This window comes from Pseudophryne corroboree, chromosome 3 (assembly GCF_028390025.1).
Source record: "Pseudophryne corroboree isolate aPseCor3 chromosome 3, aPseCor3.hap2, whole genome shotgun sequence".
In the NCBI taxonomy this organism is placed as follows: Eukaryota; Metazoa; Chordata; class Amphibia; order Anura; family Myobatrachidae; genus Pseudophryne; species Pseudophryne corroboree.
In genome coordinates, this window is record NC_086446.1 from 186152793 (window position 1) to 186178411 (window position 25619).

At 42.6% G+C, this 25619-nt stretch overlaps 1 protein-coding gene across 3 annotated transcripts in view; it reads right to left on the reverse strand.

Annotated features, from left to right (window-relative positions):
- Positions 1–1894: 1894 nt before the first annotated feature.
- DLG5 (discs large MAGUK scaffold protein 5) overlaps positions 1895–25619 on the reverse strand; it is a 245975-nt gene continuing 222250 nt past the window's right edge. For all 3 annotated transcript variants that reach the window (XM_063958703.1, XM_063958702.1, XM_063958704.1), the window contains 8 exons: positions 23825–23973; positions 21391–21561; positions 12824–13020; positions 12251–12394; positions 11999–12126; positions 11800–11909; positions 4851–4960; positions 1895–3504 (listed from right to left, as the gene is read on the reverse strand). In XM_063958703.1, coding sequence (XP_063814773.1) covers positions 3401–3504; positions 4851–4960; positions 11800–11909; positions 11999–12126; positions 12251–12394; positions 12824–13020; positions 21391–21561; positions 23825–23973 — 1113 coding nt within the window. In that variant the 3' untranslated portion in view covers positions 1895–3400. The remainder of the gene's footprint in view (positions 3505–4850; positions 4961–11799; positions 11910–11998; positions 12127–12250; positions 12395–12823; positions 13021–21390; positions 21562–23824; positions 23974–25619) is intronic.

The following is a 25619-nucleotide window of genomic DNA, read 5'->3' on the forward strand; positions in this document are numbered from 1 at the left end:
GGGTCACATCTTCCCTGGGTCAGACTGCTCAAACTGCTTACAATTCTGTCAGATATAATCCTACAATGTACAGTTTAGGAAAAAGAAAACTCGTATAAGCGCTACTAATAAAAAAAATAAAGAAAAATTATACATTCCTCATGTGTCCTTAGAGTCCTGCTTCCTCTATCCTTATTTTTCACTTGGAAAGATTTCTCATTGGTGAGTTATTAGGTTCGATGAACAGTGAAAAAAAATACATAAAACAATGTGTAGTATTGTCAAAGAAGATAAGACAGTCTTTTTCCAGCCCTTAGAGTCCCCCAGTATTGGTGTAGAGGTGATCAGCAGCGTTTCTATATGCATAAAGGTTTCTTTAGTTGCTCTTTAGAATCCCTTATATCTATAACCAGAGTGTATGAGATGTGTACCCCACTCACTTAAAATCAGGAGGTATGTAAACACATAAAGGTATCTGTGGATTATTTCATAATTGATAAGCGTACCACACTCACGGAAGAGGTCGTGATGCAAATCCTAACTGGGTTTCTTTTCCACTGTATCAGCCAATCCCTCTCAGGTAGTTTGGATTGAAAAATGATGTCCAGAATACGGAAAAGGTATGTACCAGTTCATAAAAAACATTTATTGATTACAGGAAACCCCATAGTTGGGGTGAATCGACATCCAAAATGCATATACAAGTTAAAACGTAAAAATAACAGGAAAACCAAGGAAAAAGAGCCAAAAATTCACTATGTAAAGAGGAGTCCGGACCCCCAATACAAGCAGAAATACGGATTTTTACCTTATGATCCTGATGATAAAAAAAAAATGGTGTCACAGCGTCCAGTTTTGTCGACGTGTTTCAGCTTTTTAACCTGAGCGGTGGAAAAGAAACCCAGATAGGATTCTAAAGAGCAACTAAAGGAACCTTTATGCATATAGTCCACAAATTTCTCGTGTGAGTTGGGGTACGCTGCTGATCACCTCTACACCAATATTGGGGGACTCTAAGGGCTGGCTAAAGACTGCCTTATCTTCTTTGACAATACTACACATTGTTTTATGTATTTTTTTTCACATGTTCATCGAACCTAATAACTCACCAATGAGAAATCTTTCCAAGTGAAAAATAAGGATAGAGGAAGCAGAACTCTAAGGACAGACACATGAGGAATGTATAATTTTTCTTTATTTTTTTATTAGTAGCGCTTATACGAGTTTTCTTTTTCCTAAACTTCGGTATACATTTTGACTTTGGTGGGTGTGGTGACACCCGTGTAAAGAATTGTTCTTGTTGAAGCTGTTCTTTTGCGCCCATCTCTGTGCAATCCATATAGTTTTTTGTTGTAAACTATACAGTGTTTTATGTCTCTGCCCTGCATAGTAACTGAGCATATGCTTCTGTCTCCGAGGCAGTAACTAAATGAAAACATCAGTATCAACCTAAAAAACGTGGCGCTCTGTAGGGGCTAATCCATGGCATCTACTGAGGCACTTCCCAGTTCTTGTTGATGCATAGGTTGGGTGATCGGAAAAATCCAGCATGTTGGACAATCTCAAAGTTATGATTCTGACCCAAAAAATGATCAACATTGGTGAGTCAGGATTCTTCACATGCTAGATTTGCTAATCACCATTGAGAAATCGCCAATCATCGGATCACCATCAGGGAATGGCCCCTTAGATATATGACCTGCATAACTTGTTTGGTGTCCTTCCAGTACATTATAGTTAAAGCATTTAGCAACACCTTCTCTTCTTGGTGCTGCAGTAGAAATGGGATCCTACAATTTATTGCAAAGTCTGACCTTCGTTAGGAAAAGTGCCATATTCCAGAGACCCATTAATATCATTAGGTTACTTAGCACTTGTACAGACTCTAGGGATAAAAATGATAAGCATTAATAGATCAAGTAATATAATTTACTAGAAGAACACTAGTTTCAAATAACTGTAGCTGATCTGGTACATGTTTGGGGCAGGGGTTAGGGGGAAGACCAATACAAATGCATTTTACAGATCATAACTAGGATTTTTGTAAACAAGAAAAAGAACAGAGCAAGCTACATCTTTGTCTAATGACTCCCTTTAGAAGAGGTCTTGATTTTTTTCTCACTGCTTTGCAAGTGCGAATTTCCACCTCCGAAATGACACTTATGTTTACAAGAGAACTGGTTAATTTATGAATAAATCATTATATTAATACAAAAACAAACCAAAGATCATGCACAACATAAACAACCATGAATATTACTAATATTTTGGCTACTGAGCTCTCAAGTAATGAACTTATGCTGGGTTTACACTTCACAATATCCCTGTGTAAAGTCCTTTTCCGTACCCCCTGCCCTGAACGGCAGCAATGCTTTGCATAAAACCTGTTAGTGGATCAACAGCATTGCAAGACAGTAGAGTGTTAAATTACTTGGAAAATCAAAAAAGTTTTTAAAATCAGAAACAGCGATTTATATTTTTAAACCCATAATAACTAACACAAATAAGCGTTTTTTTCTGTGTATTTAAAGGTCTTAATTTCACTGCCAAGAGGCATAGAAGGTGCATTGCATTTAGTTCACAATATCTGTCTATCCAAAGATTCTGACTTGTATTCTGGAGCACAAAAATGGGATTATACTCTGATTTACTCAAAGATGGCATGTTTCAATAAAGTTTACAAAAAAAAAGTGCAGTTACATGTAGTGTCACATAAACCGGTCTACAAGAAACAAATTTTGGAGCATGTCAAGAAGCCCCATATTCAAGTATCAGCAGAAGCAACTTAATGTTCGTTATCTCCAGCAGTAAAGGGGTTTAGGTGTGATAGAAGGGTTTTTACTACAGAACCCAGGCTACATTTGACATGATACACTGGTGACAAACAGTTCTTCATGTTATAACCCCTCGTCAAGTACCTATAATTAGTGTTCTGAAAAGGAGGGGAAAAAAATATATATAAAAGTAAACATAAAGGCTCCCACAATGATCTGCAAAAACTACAGCTCTGCTGAGCATTTCAATAGGTCCCCTGTAATCTGAGCAGCTCATTTATAATAGTCTTTCTGTCCTCCATGTACTAGACAGATTCTCTTTTTCCATAGTCCTGTAGATTATGTACGTGAAGCAGTTACCACCCTTGTCCAATAGCTTTTCAGTGCTGGCTCCTGTTCAAATCCTCTGGGGTGATGGAGATGAATAAAGCCATTCTCTGTCCAAATTTCCTTGAATCTGGATTACCACTAACTAACGGACTGTTTGAATATTTTTGGTGGCGCAGTGGCTTACCCATTCATGTTGCCATTGTCTGAACCATGGCTCTTCTATATTTTCAGTAACAGTAATGTTGAAGATCACACTGGGTACAGACTGGTCATTGCCCTTTTACTTCATAGTGATGTGGTATGCAATACAGAGAACCTCACAACACTCCCGCTGGGATCCACAGGGCTTTGTTCTGTTCTTGATCCACAACAGCCAGAATCTGAGTGCAAATGCTGAACAGGGCGCCTCCTTGTATCACAGCTGGGAAACAAAAAAAAAGTAATGTAGAGCTCAGAAAAGTAATACATGGGGGCAGATGTATTAACCTGGAGAAGGCATAAGGAAGTGATAAACCAGTGATAAGTACAAGGTGATAAACGCACCAGCCAATCAGCTCCTAACTGTTAATTTACATATTGGAGCTGATTGGCTCGTGTGTTTATAACCTTGCACTTATCACTGGTTAATCACTTCCTTATGCCTTCTCCAGGTTAATACAACTGCCCCATGGTCCAGTGTCCCCCAGCCTTGCTGCCAGAGAAAGCACCCAGTTCTGGCTGACCCTTAACACAACTTTAACTCTAAGGCAGTCTATAGGGGTATAGAGGCTTTCTGCAAGTCAATTTAACGTGCTACAGCTGTCACCACATGTGACCGTGTCTAACCACAAATGGATGTTAGAGAACAATTATTTCTGTTACATATTTCCAATCCTCCAGTGTTTTTGCAATATCAAGTCATGCGTACTCTACCAGTCATTAGCTGGAAAATGAAAAAATGAAGATACTGTATAAGTTTCATTATGCACAGCTGTAATACTGAGGACTCAATCACACATATTTATTATTTATTTATTTATTTATTGCACTTTTTGAAAGTAGGATTAAGAAGTGTCCATACAGATGTGCCCTCTTACATCCTTGCTGCAGTCATGCTAAACAGCCCTTTAAGTCGCGCCATGATGTGGCGGGACTCTAGCCCCAAGCGTATGTTTTGTGTTTTTCGAAGAAAATGCGTCATAGACTCAATGTAATGCAATAGGACACACAAGCAGCTTCTGTTGATTACAATGATATGTGGCATGCCTATATTCTGTGTGTAACTGAGGATCTATCTGCATCCAGAATGCCACATTACAGTGTTTTCCAGGAAAACACTGAAGCATAGCAGTTCGTATGCAAATATAGTCGCAATCACATACAGAATATAGGCATGCTGTATATCATTTTACACAGTAGAAGCTGCTTGTGCGTCCTATTGCAATACACTGTATCTAAGATGCATTTTTGCAGACAAAAACACTAAAGAGACGCTCTGCGCTACAGAGTCACACGGCACTCACGCGTTAAGTGTAACGCGACTTATAGCGCACAGAGCAAAGATGTAAGAGAACACATCTGAAGATCAATTTGCCATGTTGTGCTTAATTTGGGAGTGACTGCCTGTTCCTCTCCTCTTCCCCTCTAAAATCCATGCGTCTCCATCTAAGCCCTGGTATCCTGAACGCTGGGATCCCTTTGAAACAAGCACACACGTGGAGGATTATGACCAACAAATACAATATGCAAATGCATTACTATTTTAGGGATATGTGATACTGCGCTCACCTGTGAAATACTTGCTGTATTCCTGTTCAATTTTCTGCGCAGATTCAAACTGCTCTTTGGAATTTTTCTGTGTCACTTTGTCCCTTAGAAAGATTGGGTCCTTTTGTTCCCTATCGACAAAGCAGAGACTGACAAATTAGGGCGATACTGCACTGGAATAAATGATTGTATGTACAATATGCACATTTCTTTAAAGCACATTATATTGTGGAAATATAACTCCTTGCCATTGTGGAATAAAAACCATCACTAGATAATTGAGAGAGAGCATAATTATACTCAAAGAAAGACTCAATTAAACAAAAAATGAAAATCACACTACCTCTTGGATGTTAAGCAGCACAGAACATTATAGAAAGAAATACAAATAGTGACATTAACGCAGGCACTACTTATAAAAGAGTCACATAAGCAGTTCTCAGAAATGTTTTAGTGCTTGTCCTAACTTGCAGCTTACAGTAGCTGTATGGTTTCTTGGCCTAACAACGCAGAGAGTGTGCAATTGATGCTTCATTTCACAAGGAAACGATGCTTACTAACAGTCTGTGTTTTCTGATCACGTCTTAATGCAAAATTCATTTAGAAGGAAGATTGTGCTTGTACACATGAAGGCAGGAATTCAGTATGTGCGAACTGCAATGAATGCACTAGAAGTGAGAGAGCCTGTGTCTGATTTTCTGCACTCATTCACTTAATGTTGTTGTTTTGTTATTTTTGTGTGTGATCCCATGAGCATGATTATCTAGTATGATAAAAGTTTTACAAGCTAATTACACACACACACACACACACACACACACACACACACACACACACACACACACACATATATATATGAGCAGTTCTACTATGCATTTATTTACAAATCCAGAGTAGTCACAGCTGCCAGGCTATTAACCAACCAGCCCCGTTCTAGCCACATAACACCCATCCTCTACTCCCTTCACTGGCTGCCTGTAAGATGGCGAATCATCTTCAAGATTGGCTTACTGAGTTTCAAAGCATTACATGACTAAGGCCCAAGGTACCTGAAACAGCTTCTGACCCCATACTGCCCCACTCGATTACTGCGATCTGTAGATGAAGGACTTTTAGCAGTACCTAGAATCTACCGTAATTCATCTGGGGGTCAAGCTTTTAGTCATGCGGCTCCGACTCTATGGAACTCACTTTCCCGCACAGTGCGAGAGGCCCCAACTATAGAATCCTTCAAAAGTAGACTCAAGACTTTTCTGTTTACTCAAGCATTTCCATAATGTCCCTTTTAGTATCTTCATGCTTCTGTATTTTATGAAAATGTACTTCATTATTTTCTGTACTATATTATGCTATGTACCTGTTAAGCGCCTTGAGTCCTATTGGAGAAAGAGCGCTATATAAATAAAATTATTATTATTATTATTATTAGTCCTGTTCTCACAGATCATAGGGGTATATTCAATTCAAGTCGGATCCTTTCCAACAAGCATTGCCGGAAAGGATCTGACAAAGTACTATTCAATGACCGGCGGGCGTTCCCGACAATGCCAATCCGACTTTTTTTTAAAGTCGGATTGACATGTCTGAAAGGACACAGAGACACGCACGCCATCCAGTCATCGCAGTGGGGAAAGCAGGGAACACCACGTCTGCAGCAGCATAGCAGGAGGATGGGGCGGCGCCGCCAGACCTCATGGCACCCGGCTCCGGCACCAGTCTCCTCCTCTCAGCTCCTCCTAACCCTCACCCGTTCCATCTCCTCACCCGCCCGCCATCTCGTCCCCACACCCCTTAAAACATGACCCCGCTCCCCGTCTCATCTCCTTTCCAACAAGACGGCAGTTTCGACTTCAATTGAATATACCCCAAAGTGTCTATCTAAAAGAAACAAATCTACCATTGACACTATACAGAATATTTTTTTCTTATATCTTTTAAAGACAATTAAGAAACTGGACTTAATCACGCCTGATATTACACATCAAACGTCAAGAAATATTTCTATTACATGTCATGAATCCAAAATGCATCTACCATACACTTTAATTACTTATCTGTAAATGGAACTTTATTTTTATATAACATTAATCAAGAGTACTTGGCATTGGAAACTGTAATTCTCTAGGTCTCTAATGAATGCATACAGTAACTAAGAAAACAATGTAGCAATGTGTGGGCTATACCTAAAGCAGTCACTAATACTGCCAACTCCTGAGCGTACACAGTGCTCTCATTGGACAGATCAGGCTGTGCAGCTGGGTTTACAGGAGCCCGGTCAGTGAGGTCAGCAGATAACCACAGACAGACAGTTGTAAGCTGCAGACTGTATTTTTTGGGCACACCTGCAAATTATACAGTAGATTTTTATTTTGTTTGAGGCCCCACATGCAAAGCTATATGAGGACAGTATACTATTATTCAAAAGTGTTCATTAGTTGAAGTTTAGCTTGCTATTAATACAGAGAACTATGGGAGAGAGTTACCAAAACAAAGCTAGGAGAAAGTGACATTAGAGGAGATGAAACACAAAGGGTACAGATTGAAAACGTACAAAAGAAACATCCCACAGACTCTTCAGAACAAAGTTCTCGCTTAGACATACAACACAGCTGGCTTGCGAACTACTGTGCAATGGCTCCAGAGAGGGCAGTACAAGCTCCTTGAAAGGAATCAAAAGCCAGGTCCTTTTTCAACAAAAACATATATTTTTTTTAATTTAGTGAAATCATGATTTAATGACCAGGCAGCTTTGCATAACTGCTCCACAGAGGCACAGTGTTGTGTAACCCAAGAATGCTCACTGATCTGGTATAATGGGTCATCAGGAATCAGGGCACTTTCTGAAACGTATGCTTGTAGGATAGTCACACTCTTGTGTGCATCATACAGGATGCAGTAGATCTATTCACATAGATCTCATAGGGGTCAGACAATGTCAAAAAAGACCAAGAGAATCTGTACCACCAGAAGAAAAGCCATTTTCCAGGTTAAAAAGTTCAGATCCACCAAATTCAGGGGTTTTATAGGTGGCTTCTGAAACGCTGTAAGAATCAATTTGGGATCTCAAGGAAATTGGCTTTCCAGTCGTCCGCAATGGGTGTGAACACCACACATTACTGGCATGTTTCTTTGAGCTCAGCAAAAAATCTATGTGGTTTCCACCATTGCCATGGAGCTGCGAGTCCCTCCTTGGGTGGATTATGTATGTCACGGCCATGGTATTGTCCAACTGTATCCTGAGTGATATTCCGTGAAGGTAAGATCGTGTCCAAAGTAGAGCATGTATACTGGAATCTGTGGTTACTATGATCCACTGCCAGTCTGACAGCGGTCGACCCTGTCACAGGTTCTGTCTGCGGAGCCACCACCATAGGGACTGATGGGTAATCTGTCACAACAGGAACACTTGATTCACCAAGTAAGGCCCTGTTTGAGACCAGCGGGCTAGATGCTGCAGCTGTATGATCCACAATTGGAAGAGTACCAACAAAATCGCTTTGAAGCAAGAGGACATCTTGTCCAGCAACTTCATGCAGAGTAGAATGGCAGAGAGCAGGGCAAGAATCTGCCTCTGAACGGCCAATATATTTTCCAGCAGCAGGAACACCTTGTGACACCTGGTGTCAAATAGGAGATCCAGGAAGATCATGTGCTCTGATGGGACTAAGTTGGACTTCTGGTAGTTGATCATCCAATCATACAGTTCCAGTTAATCATCCAATCATACAGTTCTGTGTCTGTTGTTAGTTGCAGATAACACAGGAGCACAGTTTCTGAGCTTGCCTTGAAGAGATTGTTCCGAAGTGGACTGATCGTCATTCCTGGTGAAGACCTGAGAGGCTGTGGCCAGAACGAAGGTGAGAGTCTAACCTGCAATGGGGCAGTGTGTATAGCAAATCTTCGGAAGCAGTGATGCCCATTCCAGATTGGGATATACAACTATGCATCTTTTATATCCATGGCATCAAAGAACTCCTTCTGATCTATGAAATTGATGACTGTATGGATGAACTCCATCTTGAACTTGACATGTGGCATATATAGGATCAGAGCCTTGAGATACAAGCTGGGTCGAAAGGGCAAGTCTGTTTTTTGTACCAAGAAAAAGTGTAAGTAAAACCCTAACCGTGTCCATTATGGTAAAACAGGGACAATCACCCCCCGACCACAACAGGGTTGAAACTGACCCCCAAAGTTTGAGACATCTGGTCTTAACCTGTGGAAGCAGCATTAGGAAAAACTGCTTGGGTAGAGGGTGAAGAGGTTTAACACAATAACCATGACTGATGATGTCTCTCACCCACTAATCTGAGCAAGCCACTCAATGATCACGCAGCAGATGGGTCCAGTCCAGGTGGGTTGAGAACATCTGCAGTGTCTGGACTGCCCACCTCTCTGGTACCAATTGTGACTACATGTGGAATATCCTTTTGGTGTTGCACCACATGTCCTTTCGGAGACAAAAAGGGACAGAAACCGGTGTCCTCTGGGTTTTGTGGGCTTCATTGAAAGGGCTCTTTACTGTAACATCAGCGATGATAGCACAGAGACCAGACCCTAAAAGAACCAATCTGGCAAAACTATTCAGGACTGTTGACTCTGCTGTGCCCCAACACTTAGGTAAAAGTGTGTGTCTTGCTGCAACAATAGAAAACCATGACAAGCTTAGTGCAGCTTCCATGAGTACATCATCCGTGCACTAGTTCCCTGGTCAAATTCACTTAAAGCAACAAGTCCAGTTGGTGAGTCCTGGACTTGAATCCCTCATTGAGATGCTCAGCCCATCTCTCATCTCCCCTATAACCTTACTGGGCCAAGCAGCCAGCAAGACAGGCCTGAGAGACAACTCAGCACACGGGAACACCCCCCTTCCTAACCCCGGAGGGCCTCACTGCTTGTGGGCCCACCTCCTCCTTTAGCGATCAGGTTCCAGACTCTACCCTAGTGCACTTGAATTATACATTATACATGTTACATTATACCGCACAGGACTATGGTGTATTTTATACAGTGCATTGCTGTAATTATTCTGATACATTATCATGCATGCACTAGTAGTATTTACCAATTTATCAAGGGGCCCAGGCCATGCACTAATGGTTAGCCAAACCTCTGTGGTGGTCCACTACACCCCCACTGGAGCCTGGCCACACCCTTAAGCATGGGCCCTTACAACAGAATTCCCCCGGTGGGCCCTTCATTCCCCAGTCCGACACTGATCCCAGCTGTCCTTCAAAACAGGGTGGGATGGTGGTGGCCTGAGCCAATTAGATAATGGGGGCATTCATAAAAGGTGCTGTTTCTCACTTCCAAAAATGTTCCCCTAATAATAGACGGGTGAACCATTTTAGCACTTCGTAATACCAAGCCGGCTTTAACCAAGCCTCCCCCCATTAAATCTGTAAAGAAAGGCATAGGGAAAAAGACCAGAAGAATTCTTTGAGTTTCAACAAGGAAACTAAAGTAATGTCAGGTTCTACCAGATGCTGGAAACTGAAATCCACTGGTATACTGTAGGTAACTCCGGGTGCTAACAGTCAGGTCCCTGTTGAGCATTACTTACAGCCTTAATATATACTAGTTGATGTACCCGGTTTTCACTTTTTTAGGAGGCTAATTTAGAAAAATCTCTGCTTAGTGGGTGGCTGCAAATAACTGTCACAATTTTCAGACCACGAGCAGGCCACATGTCCCAGGTCACCCATCAAGTGCACAGGGAGAGTCTGCCAAATGTCACATTCTGCAGAGCACAATGGTGATGCATAGTAAATGGCACACGGACATTTTGCCACATTTCTCCGAAGCGAAGCAACCAATTACAATGCCAATATTTTTTTAATAAAATCTACGGACCAAGACCTTTAATTTAGTATACAGGTTGAGTCTCCCTTATCCAAAATGCTTGGGACCAGAGGTATTTTGGATATGGGATTTTTCCGTATTTTGGAATAATTACATACCATAATGAGATATCATGGCGATGAGACCTAAATCTAAGCACAGAATGCATTTATGTTACATATACACCTTATACACACAGCCTGAAGGTAATTTTAGCCAATATTTTTTATAACTTTGTGCATTAAACAAAGTGTGTCTACATTCACACAATTCATTTAATGTTTCATATACACCTTATACACACAGCCTGAAGGTCATTTAATACAATATTTTTAATAACTTTGTGTATTAAACAAAGTTTGTGTACATTGAGCCATCAAAAAACAAAGGTTTCACTATCTCACTTTCACTCAAAAAAGTCCGTATTTCGGAATATTCCGTATTTCGGAATATTTGGATATGGGATACTCAACCTGTATTATGTGCCCTGCTCAGACAATGGCATCATAGATACTGTATATGTCATTCATAAAAGTAATCCTTCTGCTATTAATATATAGATATCTTCTCTGCTGTAAGAGAGTTAACAGCTCTTGTCCGTGAAGAGAGGCTGTGTGGGAGTCAGGGAACGAGTGAGAGCTGTGATGAGAATTAGGGACAGGGCCTCACTGCAGCACTTTATTGAGCCTGTGCTTGACTGATATCACAACAAATTAGAAAAGAAATTGCAGAAAAGGTGCGTGTGCCCTCATTTGTCTTTTGGGACTAGGTTTTACTTTAAAGATTCTGTTTTGAATGGAATATACAGGTTTGGGTAGAATTTTCCTTTACATAAATATGCATCAAAGTTGTATTACAGATCATTAATCCTAAATCAGAGTTTCCAAAACTCTGCCATTGCAGTCCAGGATGTAAGGATATCCAGGCTTGAGCTCAGGTGACTTAATTAGTACCTCAGTCAATCTGATTCAACCATCAGAACTCAAGCATGGATAGCCTTAAAACCTGGACTGTTATGGTGGAGTTTGTGAATCTCTGATTTAAGTGATTTATATACAGAGTCTATCTATCTATCTATCTATCTATCTATCTATCTATCTATCTATATATTGTAGTACCATATACTCACTTTATCTGCTTAGTGCTTTTGTACCGGATAAACAGGACTATGGGATATATGTGGACACTGTGAAGCCGCTCAATGGCATGAGGAGCTATATCCAGCAAACAATGGCAATTCTAAAAAAGAAGAAACAAGTTCAGAGTTCGGTATGATTTACTGCCTTCCTCTAGAATGACTTTAGTGGACATATCCTGGTAGAAAATACCTTCTCTGTGATCTCCTTGATTGAAGCCACTGTAGTAACATCAAAATGGCCACTTCTCCTCTTGTAGTCTATAAAGAGACAGTCCTTTACCCCACGTTCTATGGCCTGCTGTGATGCTTTCATTACCTCTGAAAAACAAAAATATTATATATAAGGTAATTATCAAGAGTTATACTTGAGATCAGAAACAGTCATTGCAGAACAGGAAACTGGAGGCGATTGTGAAAGCTAAAGTGAAGTGAGGGCACTTACCAAGAGGGCATCTACAGAACCTTCCTGGGGACTCTTTGACCAGCATATCTTTCACAGCATCAACTAACGGTCCTAGAAGGAGCACAGGGCGAGGAGAGGTGCAGTCCACCCTTTGAACTCGTTGGTATGCCAAATTCATAGACTCTAATGAAAGAGAAGTGATTTGTGTGATTGCAGGGGAAAGGGAAATGGACATTGGTTGTTTGCACTCAATGGGGCAGATGTACTGTATTAAGCCTGGAGAAGTGATAAAGTAGTGATAAGTGCAAGGTGATAACGCACCAGCCAGTCAGCTCCTGTCAATTTACATATTGGAGCTGATTGGCTGGTGTGTTATCACCTTGCACTTATCACTGCTTAATCACTGCTTTAGTAATCTCCAGGCTTAATACATCTGCCCCAATGGTTCTTATGCTTGCTATCAGAGGACATTTTAAAAACAAGAGGATGTGGCAAATGGCCAGGAAAAGCTGTAAGTGTTATAGCAATATGAGCAGTAAAACGGTGCTTCTTCTCGCAGGTAAACACACCTAAGGTTTATTGCCACATATTACTTTTCACAAGGTCTCTCACCATCAAGGAAGGGAATAGAGTCAGTACTAATTGTGTCCAGCCCTTGAAGTTCCTTTCCATCTCGAGACCCACTTCGCTTATGTTTGTGTTTTCTGCGAAAGAAGGATCGCCTGGCAGCAGCAGAAAGGGTCTTGCCTGCAGCGCTGTCATCTCGTGCCTCTGAGACACTGAGACGTCGGGAGAATTCTTGCTCCATCCTAAAGGAAATCATAGGTGCAGCATTGACAAGAATGGTAATGTGCATGGAGTATTTATTTTTTGTACCTTTTGTATATTCAAACTGTAACTACAAATGAACCAAGATGACACAACTGAAAGATTTCTGACACCTTACAGCCATAAGAATACATAATGTTAACAGTAGAACAAATCCTTTATATTAGGAGTATTTACGTGCACAAATGCTCACTTCTATAGACTAGTGGATTAATGGATCGACAATGTTATGGTCGACATACATTAGGTCAGGCATTTCAAACTCAAAATCCCAACTGGGTCCAATTATCAAGAAAAAAGTCTTGTGGGCCCGCAAAAGGACCCCTGCCCGCAGGCCGCACAATTATGCAGTAGGGGCCTTATGCGGCCCGTGAGTTTGACACCCCTGCATTACGTTGACGGGTACAAAGGTCTACAGATAAGAGGTGGACAGGTAGAAAAGGTTCGACATGTTCAAAGGGTCGACATGAGAATGGTCGACACACAAATGGTTGACACATGTTTTTGGCCCAAATCTTTGATCATTCATGTTATATGACCACCATCAGTACAAGCATCTACCCTCGCTCTAGGTTACTGTTCCCAATAGATCTCCATGTGGATAGTAAATCAAGCAAATGTTGAGAAAACATGTGAAAATCCCCCAAAACTTGTATCGGCCAGTGTCATGTACACCTTTTTACCTGCCAACCTTTCGTACATGTTGACCATATGGTGTAGAACTATTGACTGTCAACCAATACACTGTCTACCATCTGGATACTCTTCTGTAGGAGATAGAGCAAAAATGTATAGACTAATGGGCCCTACACATTAGCGATTGGCCGCCGAGGTGCCCGACGGCTGATGCGGCCAACCTGGCGGCTGAAAGGGGGGGGGGGTTATGGGGTGGGAGTGAAGCTTCTTCACTCCCCCGTCACCCGGCCCCATAGCCCTGCATGCTAATATGGGTGAGATTGTCCATATTGGCATGCAAGCATAAGCGACCCGGCACCAACGATGAACGAGCGCGGGGCCGCACATCGTTCATCATTGGTGCCTACACACTGAACGATATGAACGAGTTCTCGTTCATTAATGAACGAGAACATTCATATCGTTCAGTTAGATCTATAAATGTGGGCATATTAGATGTAGAAGTCTTCATTAATGTGCTCCTAGACCTAGTGTCAATTAAATGACTGTATAGTGTCACAAGGCCACATACTGTGTGTTATTAAGACACAAATAAAACAAAGTAAGGTGCATTTTATTCCATATAATATAGAAATGTTCTTAGTAGTTGCTGAAAATAAACAATTTATCGACTCTGTATCACTGGTTTATAGACATTGTGAAGAAATACTAATACATGATAATTTCATCTCCAAATGTAATGTGGGTTATATAGGACATACTATATTCTACATGTAATGTGGGTTATATAGGACATACTATATTCTACATGTAATGTGTGTTATAAAATAAGAATTTACTTACCGATAATTCTATTTCTCATAGTCCGTAGTGGATGCTGGGACTCCGTCAGGACCATGGGGAATAGCGGGCTCCGCAGGAGACAGGGCACATCTAAAAAAGCTTTTAGGTCACATGGTGCGTACTGGCTCCTCCCCCTATGACCCTCCTCCAAGCCTCAGTTAGGTACTGTGCCCGGACGAGCGTACACAATAAGGAAGGATCTTGAATCCCGGGTAAGACTCATACCAGCCACACCAATCACACCGTACAACTTGTGATCTGAACCCAGTTAACAGTATGATAACACAAACGAAGTAGCCTCTGAACAGATGGCTCACAACAACAGTAATAACCCGATTTTTGTAACAATAACTATGTACAAGCATTGCAGACAATCCGCACTTGGGATGGGCGCCCAGCATCCACTACGGACTATGAGAAATAGAATTATCGGTAAGTAAATTCTTATTTTCTCTAACGTCCTAGTGGATGCTGGGACTCCGTCAGGACCATGGGGATTATACCAAAGCTCCCAAACGGGCGGGAGAGTGCGGATGACTCTGCAGCACCGAATGAGAGAACTCCAGGTCCTCTTTAGCCAGAGTATCAAATTTGTAAAATTTTACAAACGTGTTCTCCCCTGACCACGTAGCTGCTCGGCAAAGTTGTAATGCCGAGACTCCTCGGGCAGCCGCCCAGGATGAGCCCACTTTCCTTGTGGAATGGGCCTTTACAGATTTAGGCTGTGGCAGGCCTGCCACAGAATGTGCAAGTTGGATTGTACTACATATCCAACGTGCAATCGTCTGTTTAGACGCAGGAGCACCCAACTTGTTGGGTGCATACAATGTAAACAACGAGTCAGATTTTCTGACTCCAGCTGTCCTTGAAATATATATTTTTAATGCTCTGACAACGTCCAGTAACTTGGAGTCCTCCAAGTCGCTAGTAGCCGCAGGCACCACAATAGGCTGGTTCAAGTGAAATGCCGAAACCACCTTAGGGAGAAATTGAGGACGTGTCCTCAATTCTGCCCTGTCCGAATGGAATATCAGATATGGGCTTTTGTATGACAAAGCTGCCAACTCCGAAACTCTCCTGGCTGAAGCCAGGGCCAACAGCATGGTTACCTTCCATGTAAGGTATTTTAAATCTACCGATTTTAAAGGCTCAAACCAATGAGATTTGAGAAAATTTAGAACCACGTTCAAATCCCACGGTGCCACTGGAGGCACTATTGGGGGTTGTATATGTAGTACACCTTTGACAAAAGTTTGTACTTCAGGCACTGACGCCAATTCCTTCTGGAAGAAAATTGATAAGGCCGAAATTTGAACTTTAATGGACCCCAATTTGAGGCCCATAGACAATCCTGCTTGCAGGAAATGTAAGAATCGACCCAATTGAAATTCTTCCGTTGGAGCCTTCTTGGCCTCACACCACGCAACATATTTTCTCCAAATGCGGTGATAATGTTGTGCGGTCACTTCTTTCCTGGCTTTAATTAAAGTAGGAATAACTTCCTCAGGAATGCCCTTCTCTTTTAGAATCCGGCGTTCAACCGCCATGCCGTCAAACGCAGCCGCGGTAAGTCTTGGAACATACAAGGTCCCTGCTGAAGCAGATCCCTTCTTAGAGGTAGAGGCCACGGATCCTCCGTGAGCATCTCTTGAAGTTCCGGATACCAAGTTCTTCTTGGCCAGTCCGGAGCTACCAGTATTGTTCTTACTCCTCTTTTCCGTATAATTCTCAGTACCTTTGGTATGAGAGGCAGAGGAGGGAACACATACACTGACTGGTACACCCACGGTGTTACCAGAGCGTCCACAGCTATTGCCTGAGGGTCTCTTGACCTGGCGCAATACCTGTCCAATTTTTTGTTGAGGCGAGACGCCATCATGTCTACCTTTGGTTTTTCCCAACGGTTCACAATCATGTGGAAAACTTCTGGATGAAGTCCCCACTCTCCCGGGTGAAGGTCGTGTCTGCTGAGGAAATCTGCTTCCCAGTTGTCCACTCCCGGGATGAACACTGCTGACAGTGCTACGACATGATTCTCCGCCCAGCGCAGAATCCTTGCAGCTTCTGCCATTGCACTCCTGCTTCTCGTGCCGCCTTGTCGGTTTACGTGGGCGACTGCCGTGATGTTGTCGGACTGGATCAACACCGGCTGACCCTGAAGCAGCGATTTTGCCAGGCTTAGAGCATTGTAGATCGCTCTTAGCTCCAGTATATTTATGTGAAGAGACGTCTCCAGGTTTGACCACACGCCCTGGAAGTTTCTTCCCTTTGTGACTGCTCCCCAACCTCGTAGGCTGGCATCCGTAGTCACCAGGACCCAGTCCTGTATGCCGAATCTGCGGCCCACTAACAGATGGGCAGTCTGCAACCACCACAGGAGAGACAACCTTGTTCTCGGTGACAGTGTTATCCGCTGATGCATGTGCAGATGCGATCCGGACCATTTGTCCAGCAGATCCCACTGAAATGTTCGTGCATGGAATCTGCCGAATGGAATCGCTTCGTACGAAGCCACCATCTTTCCCAGGACTCTTGTGCATTGATGTACTGACACAGTTCCTGGTTTTAGGAGGTTCTTGACAAGTTCGGATAACTCCCTTGCTTTCTCTTCCGGGAGAAATACCTTTTTCTGAACCGTGTCCAGAATCATGCCCAGGAACAGCAGATGTGTTGTCGGGGTCAATTGAGATTTTGGAAGATTTAGAATCCACCCGTGTTGCTGAAGCACTACTTGTGTTAGCGCTACACCGACTTTCAGCTGTTCTCTGGACTTTGCCCTTATCAGGAGATCGTCCAAGTAAGGGATAATTAATACGCCTTTTCTTCGTAGAAGAACCATCATTTCGGTCATTACCTTGGTAAAGACCCGAGGGGCCGTGGACAACCCAAACGGCAGCGTTTGAAACTGATAATGACAGTCTTGTATCACGAACCTGAGATACCCTTGGTGTGAGGGGTAAATCGGGACATGTAGATAAGCATCTTTTATGTCCAAGGACACCATGAAGTCTCCTTCTTCCAGATTCGCTATCACTGCTCTGAGTGACTCCATCTTGAACTTGAATTTCTTTATGTACAGGTTCAAGGATTTCAGATTTAGAATAGGCCTTACCGAACCGTCCGGTTTCGGTACCACAAATAATGTGGAATAATACCCCTTTCCCTGTTGTAGGAGGGGTACCTTGACTATCACCTGCTGAGAATACAGCTTGTGAATGGCTTCCAAAACCGACGTCCTTTCTGAGGGAGACGTTGGTAAAGCAGACTTTAGGAACCGGCGAGGGGGAGACCTTTCGAACTCCAGCATGTAACCCTGAGATACTATCTGCAGGACCCACGGGTCCACTTGTGAGTGAACCCATTAATTGCTGAAAATCTTGAGTCGACCCCCCACCGTTCCTGAGTCCGCTTGTAAAGCCCCAGCGTCATGCTGATGGCTTTGTAGAAGCCGGGGCGGGCTTCTGTTCCTGGGCAGGGGCTGCTTGCTGCCCTTTCTTACCCTTTCCTCTGCCTCGCGGCAGATAAGACTGTCCTTTTGGTCGCTTTTTATAGGAGCGAAAGGACTGCGGCTGAAAAGACGGTGTCTTTTTCTGTTGGGAGGGGGTCTGAGGTAAAAAAGTGGATTTGCCGGCAGTTGCCGTGGCCACCAGGTCCGAAAGACCGACCCCAAACAATTCCTCTCCTTTATATGGCAATACTTCCATATGCCTCTTGGAATCCGCATCACCTGACCACTGTCGCGTCCATAAACTTCTTCTGGCAGATATGGACATCGCGCTTACTCTTGATGCTAGAGTACAAACATCCCTCTGAGCATCTCGCATATAAAGGAAAGCATCCTTTAATTGCTCTAGAGTCAATAAAATACTGTCCCTATCCAGGGTATCAATATTTTCAGTCAGAGAATCCAACCACACTACCCCAGCACTGCACATCCAGGCTGAGGCTATTGCCGGTCGCAGTATAACACCAGTATGTGTGTATATACTCTTCAGTGTAGTTTCCAGCCTCCTATCTGCTGGATCCTTGAGGGCGGCCGTATCAGGAGACGGCAACGCCACTTGCTTTGATAAACGTGTGAGCGCCTTATCCACCCTAGGGGGTGTTTCCCAGCGCGCCCTAACCTCTGGTGGGAAAGGGTATAATGCCAATAACTTCTTGGAAATTAGCAGTTTTCTATCGGGGTTAACCCACGCTTCATCACACACGTCATTCAATTCCTCTGATTCTGGAAAAAATACAGGTAGTTTTTTTTACCCCCCACATAATACCCCTTTTTGAGGTACCAGCAGTATCAGAGATCTGCAAAGCCTCCTTCATTGCCGTGATCATATAACGTGTGGCCCTATTGGAAAATACGTTTGTTTCTTCACCGTCGACACTAGATTCATCTGTGTCGGTACCCGTGTCGACTGACTGAGGTAAAGGACGTTTTACAGCCCCTGACGGTGTCTGAGACGCCTGAACCGGTACTAACTGGTTTGCCGGGCGTCTTATTTCGTCAACTGACTTTTGTAATGTGCTGACATTATCACGTAATTCCATAACTAAAGCCATCCATTCCGGTGTCGACTCCCTAGGGGGTGACATTACCATCATCGGCAATTGCTCTGCCTCCACACCAACATCGTCCTCATACATGTCGACACACACGTACCGACACACAGCAGCCACACAGGGAATGCTCTAATCGAAGACAGGACCCCCTAGCCCTTTGGGGAGACAGAGGGAGAGTTTGCCAGCACACACCAAAAGCGCTATAAATGTATATAAACAACCCTAGAAGGTGTTGTTTACTATATATGCGCTCTTAATATATAAATATCGCCAATTTATGCCCCCCTTCTCTTTGTTACCCTGTTTCTGTAGTGCAGTGCAGGGGAGAGACCTGGGAGCCTTCCTCACCAGCGGAGCTGAGCAGGAAAATGGCGCTGAGTGCTGAGGAGAATAAGCTCCGCCCCTTTTTCGGCGGGCTTTTCCCCGGTTTTTAAGAAACTGGCCTGGGTTAAAATACATACATATAGCCTTAATGGCTATATGTGATGTATTTATTTTGCCACTAAAGGTAATTATATTGCTGCCCAGGGCGCCCCCAGCAGCGCCCTGCACCCTCCGTGACTGAGTCAGTGAGCCGTGTGACAACAATGGCGCACAGCTGCCGTGCTGTGCGCTACCTTCAAGAAGACTGAGGAGTCTTCTGCCGCCTGCTTTCCGGACCTCCGTTCTGCCGTCTCTTCAGCGTCTGTAAGGGGGATCGGCGGCGCGGCTCCGGGACGAACCCCAGGCTGACCTGTGTTCCGACTCCCTCTGGAGCTAAGTGTCCAGTAGCCTAAGACTCCAATCCATCCTGCACGCAGGTGAGTTGGAAATCTCTCCCCTAAGTCCCTCGATGCAGTGATCCTGTTGCCAGCAGGAATCACTGAGATTGAAACCTAAAAAAAAACTTTTCTAAACAGCTCTTTAGGAGAGCCACCTAGATTGCACCCTCTCGGACGGGCACAAAAACCTAACTGAGGCTTGGAGGAGGGTCATAGGGGGAGGAGCCAGTACGCACCATGTGACCTAAAAGCTTTTTTAGATGTGCCCTGTCTCCTGCGGAGCCCGCTATTCCCCATGGTCCTGACGGAGTCCCAGCATCCACTAGGACGTTAGAGAAAGGACATGCTATTTTATACATGTAATGTGGGTTATATAGGACATGCTATATTCTACATGTAATGTGGGTTATATAGGACATACTATATTCTACATGTAATGTGGGTTATATAGGACATGCTATATTCTACATGTAATGTGGGTTATATAGGACATACTGTACTATATTATACATGTAATGTGGGTTATATAGGACAACCTATATTCTACATGTAATGTGGGTTATATAGGACATGCTATATTCTACATGTAATGTGGGTTATATAGGACATGCTATATTCTACATGTAATGTGGGTTATATAGGCCATGCTATATTCTACATGTAATGTGGGTTATATAGGCCATGCTATATTATACATGTAATGTGGGTTATATAGGACATGCTATATTCTACATGTAATGTGGGTTATATAGGACATGCTATATTCTACATGTAATGTGGGTTATATAGGCCATGCTATATTCTACATGTAATGTGGGTTATATAGGCCATGCTATATTCTACATGTAATGTGGGTTATATAGGACATGCTATATTCTACATGTAATGTGGGTTATATAGGCCATGCTATATTCTACATGTAATGTGGGTTATATAGGCCATGCTATATTCTACATGTAATGTGGGTTATATAGGCCATGCTATATTCTACATGTAATGTGGGTTATATAGGACATGCTATATTCTACATGTAATGTGGGTTATATAGGCCATGCTATATTCTACATGTAATGTGGGTTATATAGGACATGCTATATTCTACATGTAATGTGGGTTATATAGGACATGCTATATTCTACATGTAATGTGGGTTATATAGGACATGCTATATTCTACATGTAACGTGGGTTATATAGGACATGCTATATTCTACATGTAACGTGGGTTATATAGGACATGCTATATTCTACATGTAACGTGGGTTATATAGGACATGCTATATTCTACATGTAATGTGGGTTATATAGGACATGCTATATTCTACATGTAATGTGGGTTATATAGGACATGCTATATTATACATGTAATGTGGTTTATATAGGCCATGCTATATTATACATGTAATGTGGGTTATATAGGACATGCTATATTATACATGTAATGTGGGTTATATAGGACATGCTATATTATACATGTAATGTGGTTTATATAGGACATGCTATATTATACATGTAATGTGGGTTATATAGGACGTACTAGAGTCTCCACACTCACATATATTTGCTGGGGACTTGGCCTCTCTCCAGTTTCTGTGCATTCTCATCCAGCTGCCAACCCATCCACGTGCCAAACACCCCCTGAGGGAGAGTGTCGTCAACAAACAGTATATCATCCTTCTTGAAGCTCAGCTCCTGCGGGTGCTCCGCCTGTCGCTCATAAAGTGCTCTGCAAACAAACACAGCGTCATTTAGTTGTACTGCTGGCAGCTTATATGCACTACATGTAACATGCTCCACTACCACCATTATGAGCCAAATCTCTGCTTTCCTATAAAACGTATATTTCCAGGGCATTCTGTATATTCTTGGCTGCAGGAAACGTAATGAAATAACATGGTGACATGTCACTGTACAGTATGGCGTGCTTTACATAACTTCACCATCACCATAAGGTGCAGGGATGACTATGATAAGGTAGTATCAGTAAAGTTTGTTATGATTAGGAGACAATTTATAGCAAATGATAATGATGTGTTTTCTTCTTGCCGCTATGGTCAGGAGCTATGTAGTAATACAGGAGGTTTGTCTCCCCCCAGTGTGCAGCTGAGGAATGCAATGCAGTAGCAGTCATCCTGCCAGTTGTACTCATAATGAGAGATCTAAAGACCTAATTTGTACTGCACAGTGTGTGTGTGTGTGTGTGTGTGTGTGTGTGTGTGTGTGTGTGTGTGTGTGTGTATCTATATATACTCACACACACAATGGAGGGGAGATGTATCAAACCTTTGAGAGCGGTAATGTGAAAAAGTTGCCATGTGTGTGCAGTTGATTGTTTTTTTTTGTACTGTGCATGCGTCCGAGTCACACTACGCACGCATTCCTATTGTCTGTGCACAGGGATGCAGCACAAATGCAGGGTTTGAGAATTTTAGTGGGCTTCCTGGTAGGAAACAGAGGTGTGGCAAAGGTGACGTGGGCATATCACTAAAAGGGGCTGCACAGCCACTCATACAGGAGGCCACACTGAGACAGAGACACTGCACCTGCCATAGGACTGGTCCTAAGGTTCCATAGTATGTACTGTATAAAGATGCACATTTGCAACTTTAACTTCAACTGTTCTAAGACGCTACAAGTAACTGTATCAGTTGACACGAAATAGCATAAAAATGCAGCAGCTACAGTGTCAAAAGATGCAGCCATCTAAGAATCAGCACCTACCTTAGAGTAATGAGCAAGAATTAGGAAATTTAAGTGTAGAATATTTTGTTCCCACCGATACTGTAGTAATGGAAAGCTTAGAGCTGGCGTTCTGTAACTATCCTGTTCCACCTAACAGCACAGAAGCCCTACACTATTCCTCTCTTCAGGATGTGTCCGTAAAGCTGTATTTGTTTCTCACACCTTCTACTGTATGTATGGGGTCATTCCAAGTTGATCGCTCGCTAGCAGTTTTTAGCAGCCATGCAAACGCTATGCCGCCGCCCACTGGGAGTGTATTTTAGCTTAGCAGAAGTGCGAACGTTTTTATCGCAGAGCGCCTGCAAAAAATGTATGTGTAGTTTCAGAGTAGCCCAAAACCTACTCAGCGCTTGCGATCACTTCAGACTATTCAGTTCCTGTTTTGACGTCACACACCCGCCCAGCGTTCGCCCAGACACGCCTGCGTTTTTCCTGGCACGCCTGCGTTTTTCCGCACACTTCCTGAAAACGGTCAGTTGCCACCCAGAAACGCCCACTTCATGTCAATCACTCTGCGGCAAGCAGTGCTACTGAAATGCATCGCTAGACCCTGTGCAAAACTGCATCGTTCGTAGTGCCCGTACGTCGCGCGTGTGCTGCATACGCATGCACAGAACTATAGTTTTTTAGCCTGTGAACAAATGCAGCTAGCGATCAACTCGGAATGACACCTATAGTGCATGAAAGGTACTATTTATTGAAAGAGTGTGATTATGTAATTGAAACCCATTCCAATAAGCTCCTGCCACACAGTTTTTGTGCTTACATTAATGCCAGTGGAAGTTCAAAACTCTTCAGCTACGGAATCAGCAGAGCGTTGGAGACTTTTACGCACCATGCGCCTTAGCTGTCGTTGACCTTGCTCTGTGACTTTACGTAGTTTTCCGCTTCATTGTAGAGTTGCTGTTGTTCCAAACTTTATTATAATATCACTTACAGTTGACCGTGGAATATCCAGCAGGGATGACATTTCACGAACCGTCTTATTGCAAATGTGTCATCCTATCACGCTTGAAGTCACTGAGCTCTTCAGAACGACCCATTTTGTATCACAAATGTTTGCAAATGGAGACTGCATGGCTAGGTGCTTGATTTTATAGGCAACGGCTCTTATTGAAACACCTGAATTCAATAATTAACAGGTGTGGCCAAATACTTTTGTCCATATAGTGTATATATGTATCCCCCTCCCATTACATTGATGTATATTGTCTTATAATGGAGGCTACTTTGTACGTGTGACTGACCTTACGTAGAAGCCATCCCCAGGCTGCTCTTTGATTCGGTTAAATTCCTCTACTTTCTGCTGTACCTTCAACTTGACATTTTCTGCAGGCTTCATCATCTCTAGGTAGGCTTCCTCTGCCGTTCTATTCCTCATATCAACCGAACCATACTAAGGTGAGAAAACACACACTTTATAACAGAACTGGGATAGAAACATAAAAGGAAAGAAAGCAATGCAAGAAGTACAATAACAGTTTATAAATGTTTTAAGTAAAATCATTGTTATCCAACTTAAAGCTCATGGAGAGCAAAATTGTTTTGTCTTTTTTTGGAAACTACCTGGCTAACAAATCAAACGTATGCATGTACAGATGTGTGCTCATACATCATTGCTGCAGTTGCGCCGAACAGCCCCCCTTGGGACCATGATACTCTACTAGCATTGGGCATCTTTTTATCATCTTTTTTTTGCAGAAAATGCTAATTATTTGCAATGGAATGCGGCTAGCAAGCACCAGGAGACTGTGCTGAGTAATTTGATATTTGATACTTGTATCTCTGTGTGCAACTGAGTCTCTGAATCTGCATACGAAGTGCTACAATGTGGCAGCTGTAGTTATATTCCATGTCAAGTTCTGTTTTCCTTCATATACTGTACAGACTCAGTTGCACATAGATATACAAGTATTACATATCAAATTAATCAGCACAATCTCCTGTGGTGTGCCTGTGAGATGCACGCCAGGCATCTCCTGATCTGTGGCGTATTGAGGCTAGATGTATGAGGACACATCTGTATTATAAAAAACAACATAGATTCTCCAGTTTCTGTGTAGCCGTGGTCGGGGGTTGGGGGGGGGGTGGAGGATGCAAGCAAACTTTATTTTATTTTATCTTTACTTTCTTTACTTCATATGACTAATTGTAACTCTCACGCTTGTTTGTTCTGTATTATCTATAGGCCCGTTTTTGATAACCACATGTTATTTGTGCACAATGTATTCATGCTTTATTGGTCTTAATTGTTCCAGCACATTGGGCCTACATCCCAATAACAAATTGCATGTATACTATATTATGTTGTGTACACTGCTTCAATAAAAAACAACAACAACAACAACATATATCTAAGCTGTATTAGCCAATAATAGTGGTACTTAAAACCAAGTGGTACTGTTAAGAAGGGTATATAATATATTATAGACAATTGTATATAAACAGTTGGAGAGGATTGGGTCAGGCAGTCAAGCCATACAAACTACAGAGTTTGAAGGCGCTACATGTAATTAGTTGTAGAAAGAGCAAAACAGTATTCATAATGTTAATTGACATTATATTGGAGTCATTGACTAGGTCAGTGAACAATTAACCACTTAAACAAAAGGGAGAAAGAAGAAGGCTCTTGTGTGGGCGCACTCATTAATGGTAGTTAAATAACTAGAATGAATAACACTAGGTTGATTAGTCAGCAGATAAAACAAAATTTATTTGGAAATATTAAGAATATAATTGCCCCTGGTTGAGGAGATGTGAATGATCCCAGATAAAAATGTTCTGGTCCTGCCTCAGGAAATGAGATGGAGAGGGGTAGAGACACTGCAAGTCATAAACCCTTTCTCACCCGGCCAGTACAGATGATCTGTGTTAATGAGATCAATTAAGTCAATTGACTTAATTGATCTCATTAACACAGATCATCTGTACTGGCCGGGTGAGAAAGGGTTTATGACTTGCAGTGTCTCTACCCCTCTCCATCTCATTTCCTGAGGGAGGACCAGAACATTTTTATCTGGGATCATTCACATCTCCTCAACC